We start from the raw sequence: 14,190 nt of genomic DNA, 5'->3' as shown, positions 1-14,190 counted from the left end.
TATCTTAGTAAGACAAAAGAGCTGTAATACAGCTGAGATGATATAACTGTGCTAACAAAAGCCTTTCAAGTTCAGGCAAAGCTTTTGATGGAGCAGCGATTAAGTTCATGCCTCAGTTTTGGGTAGTTCCACTGACAATTACGAACTACATATTCTAAATGAGAAGCGCCGCATTAAGTCACCGGCATTCACGTGGGAAACCGAACAGAGTGGATTTCTCAAGCCCTGGCAGTGAGATGTGTCAAACATACAGACAGACTGCGGACCAGTAAAGGAGCCCAAACTGATCAATCTCTCCTGTGCACCATTCCCACAGGGCAAAGTTAAGAGCCACAAGCACAAACGTCTCATGAACGACACGAATCAAAAATGCTTTGACCCTTCCCTCTAGCGTGTCGCTGTACGGACAATACGTTCTGGTGACAGATCAGGGCTGCGTAATAGAGCAAACATCCAACCGGTCATCCTAAAGACCAAGCAGAGCTCACCCCCAGACAACACGGCATCTGCAGAGAGACCAGATCCCATGGGCAGCCGAAACACGAGTTTGCAGCCATTTCGTAGTGCCAGTTTTGCTGTCCCTTCTAGAGCACGTGTCTCCAAATAACAGCTCCTCGTGCGGATCCGACACAGGATCTCCTCTTACCCATACCCTCTGTATCTAGCATTATTTTAGTCCCATATTCACACTATGATTTGTTATTTGGGAAGCAGAGACAAAACCAGCCTCAATATCAGCTGCTATTTATATTATTTTTTAATTTTTTTATTGTTTTCCTTGTTATAAAGCAGAGCTCCTGGCTTCAAACTGCAGCCTGGGAATCAGCTGGGTGGTTCTCGCTCTTGGGGGGTAGAGGGCACCTTCCCACATCTGATCAGGCTGCTCTGACTTGCCAACGTAGAAATAAGCAGCTTTTCTTCTAGTTTGGGGCTTGCTGCTCACTGCTGAGATGCACTGAATCTTCATGAGACCTCTGCGTGAATCATGCCGACGTCTGACTCCTGGACACTACGCAATTTCTTTGGGCAGCACATGGAAACACAAGGCTTCTCCAAAAATCCCTTTGCTGGAATAGTCTACCGCGGGAGGATACAAGCAACAAACAGGGTCTACCCCTCCTAACATTTTTTTTTCCCCTCCAAGCAGGGAGAAAAGTTGCATCAATTGTCAATTTAAATGATAATTTAACACACTGTTTTGAAAATGCCAGATAACGTTTGCGTTAGAGCAAAGAGAGTCTACAGCTCTGCATTAAAATAATGGTCTTTCCAGAACTTAATGCTTATTTTAGAAAACCCTCCAACCTACTGAAACTGGAATAATTTTACATTAGTACCTATTTAATTGCGTTACTAAATAAAGGTGCCAAACACTGGGGAAAAAAGAGACATTTGAAGAGGCTTATTTATCCCTAACAGGGCTTGTAGTTCAGGATTTTGGTTAAATACAAGAAGTACCCACTGGGTAAGTCCATGACTCGATATAAGGAGGCGGTTTGTAAGCTCAGCTGGCGATATCTTTTCTGCGGTGAAGTTTACGGCCATGGCTTATCACAGCACTAGATTTAACAGGTTAAATCCTATTTTTCCTGAGAGGTGAGCACCTACTGACGTCACACGATTTTACAGCCCCGTGAGCTGTTTTACATAATGCTGGTTCTCGTGTCAGCTTGGGGTGGAGGTGCAGGACCTTGTAACGGCAGAAGACGCGCTATAAAACTTCAGGTGCGCTCCAGCTCCCAAGTTAGCAAGAGAATTAACTTGGCAGACAACCGGGAGCTGCACAACGGGGCTTGGCGCTGCACGGAAGGCAGTGAAACCCCGTGAGCACGCAGAGTCCAGCCCAGCGACACCAAGCAAGATCCCCGGCTCTTTGCTGGCACCGTACCCCTGCTAGTTGGTTGAGCCACTTCAGAAACCAAAGCTCTTACAGATCACCTAATTTGCAGCCTGTCTGGAGAAACAGCAATTGTTTAACGCAGTTTCACCCTATTATTATGGGCCAGATGCTGAGTTTTGTGTTCATCTTCCCATTTCAGCTCCACTGCGGGCTGGAATCCAACTGTGCTGCTCCCACGTGCTTCAAAAAAAAGGAATATCCCCGGGGCTATCTGTATTTGCAGCAAGAAAGATCAACCCTGAGCGGCGAGTTTGATATTCGCCGAGAACAGCTTCCGTGCATACATGCCGTCTCCTCCCTGAACAATCAGTCTTCTGTCTGGCGCTGGAGCGCGGTACAAGAGCAGCTCAGAGTGAAAACACGACACCTGAAAAAAGAGAAATTCTTCGGGGAATTGGAAAAATATGTTTTCCCCTTGTTTATCAGTGCGTGACTTTGTTCTTCCTGTGTTACTAAAAGCAGTCACTGGTGTTTAACTTCTCCAAAACCATGTTAAAAAAAAGCCAAAAAGCAGAGGGCACACCATTCCTCTTTGCAGGATAAACCTGTTATCAGAGACTTGTTTGCTCGTATTTCAGATGTGCCGTTTCTCCTTCCCCCCAGCACAATTCAACAGTAATTACCATCACATCTGTGCAACAGAAGTATCCGATACTTGAGCAAACAGGAGCTCCTAAAGCTATAGTGACTGGCAAAAAGCAATGACGATACAGCGTCTGTAAGGACCTTACACCTAATTGCCATTATCAGGACTTATGGCCCGTCGTTCAACTACAGCGTGCTTAGTTAACCAGTATTAAAAAAAACATTTACCAGTGTACCAAAAAAACCCAACAAAGAGCCACTCAACTAAGAGGTGTTGCTTTTTCCTTAGTTAGAACTGAAGATCTCTGTAAACTGACTTTTTCAGAAGTGAAATCTCTTGTGTAGCATCCGTGCTTTGAAACAACACACTAGTCCGAAATCCAACAGCATGAAAATTTTGACAAACGTGGAAAAAAACCAACAACAAACAAAAACATGGAAACAAGATCAGCATTTGGGCACCAGCTGAATAAACGCAAGAGCCATTTACCTGGCGGGATCCACTACAGCTGCAAAACCTTGAAGCGGAGCTTGGGTTACAAAGCAATGCAACATCTCCGTGGGGACCCTGCTATCATGACATTTGGTGTTGGGGGGGTGTGTTAATAATGCAATACAGCTTCTCACATTATGTTATTGTAAGGATCCAAACTTCTCTTCACCTGCCAATTATGCTCGTACTCATGAAGGTGGGAATTTTTGTCCCTGCCCTTGATTTATCTCCACCTTTGGAGCGTTATCTGCTCCTGCAAATCAATACAACTTCTCTGATGTAACGCTGAAACCAAAACTACCCATTTACTGAGAGAGATCATAAGCCAGCCGGTGAATCTTCACACTGCGGAGAAGTGGCACATCATCTAGATGCAATAACCAAACCTTAGACTGAAAGATTACATCGATTAATCTAAAGATCACGTAGATTCTGAGCTGGAATCTACAAAGATACTATCAGTGGTTATGTGTTACAACCCTTTGGTTACCTGAAGCAGTTTCCCAAATGATTTATTTATCATCCCTTGTGCCTGATGCACAAATAATTTTAATTTCAGTTCTAAATACATACCAAGTTTTGGCCAAATGGTATTTATGTCAGCCAACCCGTCTTCAATGCCCTCACGGTCACTACCACACCAATCCAATGCATTCAGCGTAAGAGGAGAAATGCCACCGTTTTAGGTCACTCAGGATCAAGACCATAACGAGCTGCTGCTTCTGATCTACAGCAACTACCCCAAAACCACATATTGGGAGCTTAAGGGCACATAATTAAGAACACCGGCTGCTTCCCCCAGCTCATTTCAAAAACAACCATCGTTTGTTTAGGATGACTTAAGAGCCCGACGCACTGCGCTGCAGTGCGTCGGGCTCTTAAGTCATCCTAAACAAACGATGCATTAGCATAGCCATCTGTTTGGGTGACCAGCTGCAAGACATGTGGTTAGAAGACCCAACAGACCACGAAAAATCACGGGCTGCCGGGCCGGTTCCGCGGCTGAGAGGCAGCAGCCAGATGGCCAGTGGGCACACCCCGCTCTCAGCCGGCCACCGAGTCACCCACATGGGACAGATCAGGGAGCGGGCGACGGGGCTGAAACTGGGGCACCGAGGTTGGTGAAGGACGCGGAATAGAGAAGACGGGGCTGAGTGCTGGGAGAGAGTCTCACCCATTATTTTAACAGGGCACCCTAACTTACGAACAAGAAATTGAGAGCAAGATTTAGCAATCCAGGCAGTTAAGAAGTTGGGGTTTTTTTTTCACCTTAGGCAAGACATTCAGCGCTGAGAACGGTCTTCACTGTCGGGATTGTTCAAAATTTGCATCTTTGGCCTCTCCCGTGTGTTCGCTTTGACTTTATGCAAATAAAAATAACGCTAACAGTTACATCTTCTGAGTCAGAAGCTTCAGGTAAGGCAGCTCGACACTTGAGAAACAAGACAAGCACATGCATTTCTCAAGCCAGGGTAAGTTTTTATGTATTTATATTCCAGTGGTGAAATGCTAATCTGGATAATGGAGGCCACTGAAACGGTTACTTCTTACCTAGTCTGAGTTCTCCAAAGTTCCCACACCCAATCTTCTTGCCCACTCTGAAGTTGGGTCCCACCATAAGAACACCAGAAGATGCCGATGAGCTTGGTCGAGAACCATGCCCGCTCCTTCCTGGCATTCCTTTCGTCGTCCGCTGCCTTTCATCCTTTTCCCTATTAGGATGGTCCATGATCTTAGTGAAATATCTCTGCCAGCAAACTGGCAGAAAGGAATTGGAGTATGCACTCTTCTCCTCACAATGGAATTATATATCCAAAAGTATCTGAGTCAGGGTCCAAGAGAGTCATGGAAACGCGTGGAGTTCTTTTGGCACCGTATCCAGTTTCCTAATGCATCTTGATAATGTACCAAGGGGTCGATTATGTTCTTGAGAACTCAATAAAGGCAGGTTGCTTTTGGTTTCTTACCTGGGGGAAAAGAAAAAGGATATATGAAATCAAAATCGTTATTTTAAAATACCGAGCAAGAAACGTACCATGGGGCCAACGTCCAGAACTTTCCTCGAGGAAATTAACAGCTATACGGGAATTTTATCAGAAAATTGTTAAGAAAATAGTAAAAAGCCCTGACGTCACAAAGAGACGTAAGTGCTGCCCATCCGCCGCTTGCTGCTCAGCACTCACACAGCACATACGAACAAAAGCAATTCCAATTACACCAGCACATCAGGTGGAAACTGCAAGGAAATCACATCCCATCTTTAAAGCAACTGTGAAGTGTAAAGTTTGGTTTCTTCTCACTTCATATATTTATAAACTATTACACAAAAGCCAGACAAAAAATAGAAAGTGGGAAATGAAAGGTGCCAAGAGAAGAAAATATTGAAGCACTTAGGAAGTCAAATTTTCCTTCGTTCTCCGTCTTTTAAAGTTGACCCCACTTATATTCGCTAATTGAAACTGTTGTCTTACAGAGATGACCAAAATCAGTAGCCAAAGCTAGATTTATTATTTAAAAAAAAAAAGCTAGAAATTTCCTGAAAGCTGTATCAACACACAGTTCGTGTTACTAGCATGATTCAGCTGCCAAAAAAAAAAAAAAAAAAAAAAAAAAAAGAGGTTTTGGAAAAACAGATGTTCTAATGGAATTGGGTTAGGGACTCAAGGGCCAAGATCTTCTCTGGCAGCCTGCGTTCATGACTGGCAAACAAAAGGCTGACAGTCCTCCCAGAGAAGTACACCTTCCTCCCGCGTGTCCAAACTTGCCTGCCCTTGGTGTTACGGTGGTGACAACTCTGGACCACTCCAGAGAGTGCCCTGCTGCATCTCATGAGCATCAGTCTGTCAACTCTGTCAAAAGAGGAGAAGAACTAGGTGCTTCTCAACCCATGCGGGCCAAGTGGCTCCTCTGTGCTCATGGACCAGCCTAAAAAAGACAGGCAGAAGCTGTACGGACCCAGGAGGTCCTGCTCCGCAAGTGCAGTCCAGGGAAGATTGACACCTCACCACGAGACCTTTCTCAGGACGGTAACTCACAGTGGATCGTTAGTGCAGCCAAACGATCCAAGCTCGGCCCCACTGTGGTCAGAAGACATTTCTACCACTCAGCCGTGAAACTCTGAAGGCTCTGGAGCAACAGATCATTGTGGTCTGATGGGACAGTCCAGAGGTACCAGTGGTGGTGGGTGAGCCTCCGCTCATTGCCCAGGCAATCAGGAGGATGAAGGAAAAGGTTGCAGCGTGCTTTGTCTGTACAGACGCTGCATCGGGAGCTGGTATTAGGCAGCAGATGTGGACACTCTGGAGATGCTTGTGGTACGATTCTTAAGCAAGAAGTAGAAGAAACGTACCTGGAGGTATCCCCCCACATCACAGGACCTATACGTACTGGATTGTACGCTTTTAGGGGACGCTGTTGCATTCATGATTTTCCAGATGAGAATGGAAGAGTGCCTGAATAATTTTAGAAACGAGGTTTGCGTCCTAGTTCTGCATAGACGCCTTACAGCTGAAGTTTCCATGTTTGCATGGAAGCCCGCAAACGCCTCCAAAGTCAGCAGAGAATGACTAAATGAAACCACCTAAACAAGAGCCATTGTGGAAGGACATCAGCAATCAAACGCTATCAGGTACGCCCAGAAACACAACCATATTTACAAGGGTTCCAAAGTTCCTAAGGCACTTGGCTTAGTCCTCCTTGTAGCAAGATGTTCGTAGAGGATTTCGCAAGGGTTTCTTCTGTTCTTTTCGTGAGATGATGAAGCTAACCTACCTACCAGTCATCCAAAAATAAAAGACAAGAATTATTATCCATCCACAAACCAGTGGCACGGAACAAAAGCCTTAGCCCTTGTGAAATATGAGGATGCTTTCCCTGGCCTTTAGCTGTGCTATACTTTTATTTCCGGAAACTTTTGTTTGGATCTAAGGCATCTATGGCCAGGGCAGAAGTCAGTCACGCTGGATCCAGAACACACAGCTAGCTACCAGTTGGAAATTCCAGTTTCTGAATATCAAACTAGTTTTTAGCACAACTCCAACCTTTCCCATCCATTTCCATTCGCAGTTGTGCAAGTTTGCACAAAAGAGGGCACAGCTCTCCCAAGCCTGAGCTTCCTCCTGAGATTTACTTTTTTTTTTTTTTACATACTTCCGTAAAAAAAAGCAGATTAAATACAGAGAATGCACAACTTTACCACCACTTCACAACTACTTTCCACTGCTTTGCTTCAGATATTGTTGCACAAGAGAGGGAGTTTGGAGAACTTTAAATAGACTCCACCTTCATAGGAAGGATGCCGTGGCCCTTCACGGTGTTATTAGGAAGACCTAATAATAGTGTAAAGGAACATCCATACACTCGCAATGAACACTTCACTCAACGTAATTCCACAAAACCACTCGCCTTTACCAGTTTCTCCTCATGCTCAGAACCTAGCTCAGGTTGCACAGGTTACAACCCACAGATGTTTCACCCAGCCCGTGACTCAGCAGCCCTCTTTTCTGGACTGAAAAGCGGATGAATTCTCGTTGTCGCTCTGCGCAAAGGTGGATCTCTGCAGAAAATGTCATCCAGCACGTTTGCAGCAAGTCCAGGAGGTCTGAAAATCATCAGGTTATCTGAGAACCCCTGCATCGCGTCCATACCACCAGTTTGGCCACACCAACCCAGAAGCTGCAGCGTCAAGCTCCCAGCGTGGCACTAAATAACACGTGAAACACCATTCGTGATTAAGCACCGCTGGCCTAGCTAGAGACAGGAGAGTCGGAGATGTTTGTATACAAGAAATTCAATATTTAGTATTACCAGGCTTTACTTGTACCTCAAATTAATTCAAGATTTAATACCTCAAACTGAATATGGATGAGCAGGAGGCATCCGTTACAGGCGAACAGGATGAACTGGTTTTTCACCGTAGACATCCCAGCGTACTTTCAGTGGCAGCGTTCATTTTGAGGGGGTGAGTGAGCGCTGTTTCTCAAAGCTGTTTGCGTAGACGCAGGCACGGTTGTATTTGCTTTGTGAAACCAGCCTGCCGAAGCAATGACGATGCTCTATCGGATACCAGAACAGCACTTGGATTGGACCCCACCCCAGCCTGTCCTGGGAGGTGAGACTTGCTTCAAAACAAACAAAATAACTACCTAAATAAAAAAGGACAGTCATTGAAACTAAGGAACTTTATTGCTCAACAGAAATCAAATGTGAGGATGACGACGGAGCGCTTCCAGGGCTGGATCACTAAGAAGGATGAACAGACCAGAGGAATTTAGGAATTAAAAAGAGCAGCACTTCGGAAAACGCACTTGATCCTACCAAAGCCAGAGAGGACTGATGACCAAAGTCATTATTTTCACCAAGGCTGGATAATCCATGGGAAGCAACTACAGAGCTCACAAAAGGGTGACAGAAAGAAGTCTCTAGCAAGAGCACGACCCCTGCCCAGGTCACTCTTGGAAAAAACAACGCACAGCATTTTGTGAGACATGAAGGGCAGCAGAGCTCTGTAGACTGAGGAGATACTACTACGAAGGACTACCCTGAAAGAAAGAGGAAAAATGTGCATGGCGAGGACTGATTACAGCACAGGAAGGAGGAATGATACAATTTTTATGAAGTTGCAAACAGATTTATTCCCCCCTGACTCATTCAGCTAACAGTTATGTGGCCTGTAGAGAGCATAAGAAAAGTCAATATAAGCTAAAGCCACCAGAAAGGGTTTCTAACCAAGCCTGACGAGCCTGAGGTGGACCAGGAAGAGCAGGCTGCTTAAGAACACGCTACAACGTTTTCCTGTGTGATGCCAGAAGCTGTTTAACCTTCTTTCTGCCATGAAGTAGCACCAGCTTTCGACCTGCAGAGTAGATAGATCCGGATAGCGAGGTTGTTTTGCAGCAGAACCTGATGCCTGGGTACAGATCTTAGAATCACAGAATGGTTTAGGTTGGAAGCGACCTTGAAGATCATCTCGTTCCGACCCCCCTGCCCTGGGCAGGGACACCTCTCACCAGCCCAGGTTGCTCCAAGCCCCGTCCAACCTGGCCTTGAACACCTCCAAGGATGGGGCAGCCACAGCTTCTCGGGGCAACCTGCCCCAGGGGCTCACCACCCTCACAGGGAAAAATTTCTTCCTGATATCTAACCTAAATCTCCCTTCTTCCAGTTTGAAACCATTCCCCCTTGTCCTATCGCTACATGCCCTTGTAAAAAGTCCCTCTCAGGCTTTCATCTTTTCAAGGTTGTTTGGCTACCTGCTGGCACAAGCATCACGACAGAAAAGCCTTTTACCAGCTATGATAAAATGGGGCTGAAAGCCACCAAAAGTTAAAGATGCACAATTTGACATGTGTCAAATGGTTGATGCGAGTTGGCCTTGATCTTCAGCAGCTGCAGGGCAGGCGGTGCTCCACCAGTGCTCAATGACACAAGTAGACCATTCCTCTAAGGGCTGCTCAAGCCTCTTGCGAGCACGAGCCCTCCTGAGCCTCAACAGCTTCCTCCTCCTCCAGACTAAAGTCTGAACCCGCTCAAGCCCCATGCGCCACAGATCCGACATCAGAAATACACTGCTCTGTTTGACCCTTACACCATCTTGCTCAGCGCATCTCAGGTGGGACAAGCCACTCCATTCTTCTCAGGGAGATTAAGCAGAGAACTCCACCACACATTTTCTGCCTCATGAAATAAGATGTTAACGGTTACAAGCCACTACGCCTCCATCCTTCCCCTGTTCCCCATCTGCATACGGTCTCCCCAGGGAGAAGGCTGGAAAGGTCACGCCTGACAGTCTGCAAACATTAATCCTCTCTCTCAGCTGAAAGCCTCCTGCAAACAGGAATTCAGATCAGCAATGAATGAGTGAACCAAGCGTTTGATAACCTCTTTATTACGGCCAACCCTATGAGCAGATCCCAGCTGCTGGCACACCAAACGGCACAAAGATCTTTCACTACCGCTACTACATACTTGAAACAACTGTAGTAAATACGGCATCAAATATGGCTTTTGAGGACTAACAATGCGCTTGGCTTTGGAAGAGGAGCGGCAGAAGAATGAAGACTAGAGTGTAATTTGAAGTCAGTCGCATTAATATTTAAAGAATACTCAACTCTCGGACTATTTCCTGCCACGATTCAAACTTTTTCATAACGATTTCCCTTCCTACCTTTCCACCCACTCAGCAAGATTGCTCCTGAAAGTTACTTGCATTTAAACAAAGCTGCACGAAGATATTTCCCTAACGGTGACTCAGTCCAATTCCAGTATTCATTTCACTATAATACAGTTGGAGACACGGGAACCGTTATTTAATGAAAGATACAGGCTTGAAAGGAAATTACTTAAAGCACAGTTAGCTAAGTAAAAAAAACAACCGACAACTTTGTATCCTACGCAATTCAAAACACTTAGGACTCAATATCTAAATCACGACCTCTCCTCCATCAATAAAACCGCAGCGCTGGAGCTACAAACCAGCTTCTAGGTGGTGTTGAGGGCAGCTGCTGTTCACGGTGTGATCCGTAGCGCAGTCTAGGGTGAAGGAAGGTTTATGGCTTACCGAGCACTCGTTAGGCCATGGAGACATTGCTCACGGCCATCCAGTTTTCTCAATGAAGCCCTTAAGTGCGAAAGCAGCAGTAGTAAAGGATAACGCAAACAAGAGACTGGCGTGAAGAAGCCAGAGCAAGCCTTATTCCTACCCTTCAGAGGAAAAGCTCACTTCCCTTGCACTGAAAATGCCTTTGACCTACTTGAGATACTCTGGAGACCCTTCCGAGATAAGAACAAGAGCTGTCAAATTCTTGTTTTGTGGCACAATTTCAGAAAATCTGTCCAAACTGAAATTGTAAACGAATCCCCTTTTCTTCAAATCAAACCAAGCAGACCTGAATGAGGTCTGTGTGTGTTTTTGATTCATGAAGGAGCCAAAACATGCTAGAAATCAAACTGCAAATGCTTGGTACATGGACATCCACCCTAACAAGCTGAAGTAGTTCAGCCCTACAGATCCTTTTCCCTCCTTTTAAGAAGGGACCTTCAAGAAAGCCCCATTTTCTTTACGGATGGGTGATCTGACTCCTCTCTCTACAGAAATAGGAACTCAATTTCTCAAAGCAACTCCAAGATCCTTGCATTAGGGCAAGGCACATGCCATCTCACCAGGTTTTCCAATGTTCACCCTACATGCTCGTGCAATACTTCTAGTAAGTCTCTTGATCTGGAGAGTGCTTTCCAGACAAGATCTGCTACTTCCCACATGACTTAAAAGACTATGAAATCCTCCAGGGCTCTCAACTGACACCTTATAAACATCCGGATATGAGATCATCAGTTTCTATGCTCATTGAATGAAAGAAGTAGAGCCTTCAGCAGCAGAAAACTTTGCTCGCTTTGCCACAGATTGGGACAAACAGTTCACCCTCTGGAAAAGGCAGAGCAGCCAGGATGCAGGTAACGAATATTTTGAAACCAGGACACACATGATGTGTTCACTCACGTTCTCAGCATCTGCCAATTCATTTATTCACTTACACCCTTAAGTTTAGAGGAGCAAGCTGGCTTTGTGTCTTCTGCTTCACCGCATACATTAACAGCTAGGTATCAATGCTCTTCCTATATTAAAACACGATGAGTAAACCTTTCACTTACAGCTTTGCTTTCTCCTACATGGACCACATCTCCATTGGCTTCAGGTCCCTTGATGCCTTCTCATCCCACCGCCTCCCTTCTTCCCTTCCTTGATGTTCTACTTCTTGTCCCGCTTCTGCCCTGTGCTACCTTCAAACTGGCCCCCCAAAAAATTCATTTTCCAAAGCCATCCCATTACTCATTTCTGGCAAAGTCACTCTTCTACTAATGAGAAAATAAAAAAAGAGTTATGAGACCTGGACAGGCTGGAGAGTTGGGTGGAGAGGAACCTTATGAAATTCAACAGGGGCAAGCGTAGGGTCCTGCACCTGGGGAGGAATAACTCCATGCAGCAGTACAGGTTGGGGGCTGACCTGCTGGAGAGCAGCTCTGTAGAAAGGGACCTGAGAGTCCTGGTGGACAACAGGATGACCATGAGCCAGCAATGTGCCCTGGTGGCCAAGAAGGCCAATGGCATCCTGGGGTGCATCAGGAAGAATGTGGCCAGCAGGTCGAGGGAGGTTATCCTCCCCCCCTTCTCTGCCCTGGGGAGGCCACATCTGGAGTACCGTGTCCAGTTTGGGGCTCCCCAGGTCAAGAAGGACAGGGAACTGCTGGAGAGGGTCCAGCAAAGGGCTACAGAGATGATGAGGGGACTGAAGCATCTCTCTTATGAGGAAAGGCTGAGGGGCTTGGGGCTGGAACGGGCACAAACGTGACTGTAGGAAGTTCCATCTCAACCTGAGGAGGGCCTCCTCTGCTGTGAGGGCGGCAGAGCAGTGGCACAGGCTGCCCAGAGAAGTGGGGGAGTCTCCCCCTCTGGAGCCATTCCAAACCCGCCTGGACGCCGTCCTGTGCCACTGCTGGAGGTGCCCCTGCTCTGGCGGGGGGTGGGACTGGGGGAACTCCAGAGGGCCCTTCCAACTCTCACCATTCCATGATTCTGTGATCTGCTCTGCTCCTAGGGAGAAAAATCAACAGATACCCTATCTTGGCCTGACCTAGAAGAGGACCCTGCTCTGGTTCTTGGCTATCTACACAAGCTGGTAGGATGGGAGGATGCAGAGGCTGAATGCTTTATCCACCCAGCCATGAGAAATAGATATTTTTTTTTTTTTTTTGCCTCTTTCTCTCCCACTCAGAAGCTTTCTGGTAACCTAGAGGGTCTTCTACTAGGAGATAGTCCCCTAATAAGCCTCCTATTGTAGGAGTGTATTTCAGCTAACTGCCTGTATCCCAGTAGTGCCTCCACAGACAGAAGATCAGCATTTATCTGTGCTTTCCCAAACAGCGCTAGACTGACCCGGTTTCAGTGTCCTCAATGTTGTGCAGAACAACAGAAAAACTGAAAAAGTAGGTCAAAATTCTCTGTTGCAGTTTAAAGCTGGTAACAGTATTGACAAAGCTGGCTGCAGACTACGGCAAGCAGGTGCACGTCACGTCAGATGTCCCACACTTGGGAGATTCTTTCCAACCTCGAAGGCTACAGATGCTTTTTAAACATTACGAGTTGCTTCTGTTGAATCATTTGACCCAACAATTTAATCTTCAGCTTGTGCAGTCTAGTTTTGTTCAGCGCTTCAGAGGCAGAAAAAACACCTTACAAGATGAGGCGTATAAACAGTATTTAAGTCTAAATTGCTGGGAAGGGAGAGGGACGGACAACTGCGGGTCATTACACTCATTCGTTACTCATGAATGCACAAGACTGTCAAGTTGACATCCTACAATTACAGTTTTTACAGAAAGGGATGAACTCAAGTGAATTCATACCATTTGCCATCCTAGGGAAGTGAACTTCCATGAAGCCTTTTCCTCGAAGACGTTGTGAATGTGCTAAACCACGTGAACTGTACAGTCCTCAGCTAAAAGTGTTGGCAAGTTACTTTTCCAAAGGCGTCTTGGTTGATCGTTTCACCAAGAGCGATCCAAGCACCCACTCCTGAACTTTATTCTCAATACCCTCTACACAAGCTGAGCGTGAAAGCCAAGAATGATGGGGGGGGGGGAAAAGTAATTTAGTTAGTAATTTAGTTCTTTCACACAAAGGGAGTCAAAACCAAGACGAGACCATTTTTCAAGGAAGTGGTTTGTGTGATGCAAGCTAGGTTCATCGACTTCTCTTCCCCACTCGAGTTCAAGCCAAACATACACCAGCAGCCATGTATACATATTCTTATACGTTTAACAAAGCACTACAGATCATAATCTGGCAGAAAAAGAGGGTTAGCACTTCTTATGAAGAGTAACATTATGTTGGAACAGCTAAATGAACAAGTTGAATGCTTAAATAAAATGTAAAACTCCCCTAATGAAACCTGAGCTCTGCATATTTTAATTATTTTTTATTTTTTTTTTAGTCTGGGAAGAGAAAAGAAAAGACTGAAGAGCAACTGCCAGATCAGCTCCCCTCTATCTTCTGAGGCTTGCTGCAGAAGTCAGACACACATCCCTCTGCACAAAAGCCTGACAGAATGCCAAATCCCCATTTGTCAGCAGCGAGCACCTCGGAACGACGCAGGTGTTGAGCCCACACACAGCTGGCTGCACACCACCAGCCCCAGCACTGCATCCTCAGCGGTCT

At 45.9% G+C, this 14,190-nt stretch overlaps 1 protein-coding gene across 2 annotated transcripts in view; it reads right to left on the bottom strand.

The window, feature by feature from the left end:
- CSNK1G1 (casein kinase 1, gamma 1) overlaps positions 1 to 14,190 on the bottom strand; it is a 90,538-nt gene that overhangs the window by 59,656 nt on the left and 16,692 nt on the right. The window contains exon 2 of one of the 2 annotated variants that reach the window (XM_009895542.1): positions 4,530 to 4,945. In XM_009895542.1, the coding sequence (XP_009893844.1) occupies positions 4,530 to 4,707 (178 nt within the window). In that variant the 5' untranslated portion in view covers positions 4,708 to 4,945. Of the gene's footprint in view, positions 1 to 4,529; positions 4,946 to 14,190 lie in introns of those variants that run through there. The other variant, XM_009895543.1, reaches the window with a different exon arrangement.

Source organism: Charadrius vociferus, unplaced genomic scaffold (genome assembly GCF_000708025.1).
Source record: "Charadrius vociferus isolate BGI_N301 unplaced genomic scaffold, ASM70802v2 scaffold132, whole genome shotgun sequence".
Taxonomy (NCBI): Eukaryota; Metazoa; Chordata; class Aves; order Charadriiformes; family Charadriidae; genus Charadrius; species Charadrius vociferus.
This window is presented reverse-complemented; position numbering and strand designations above follow the sequence as displayed.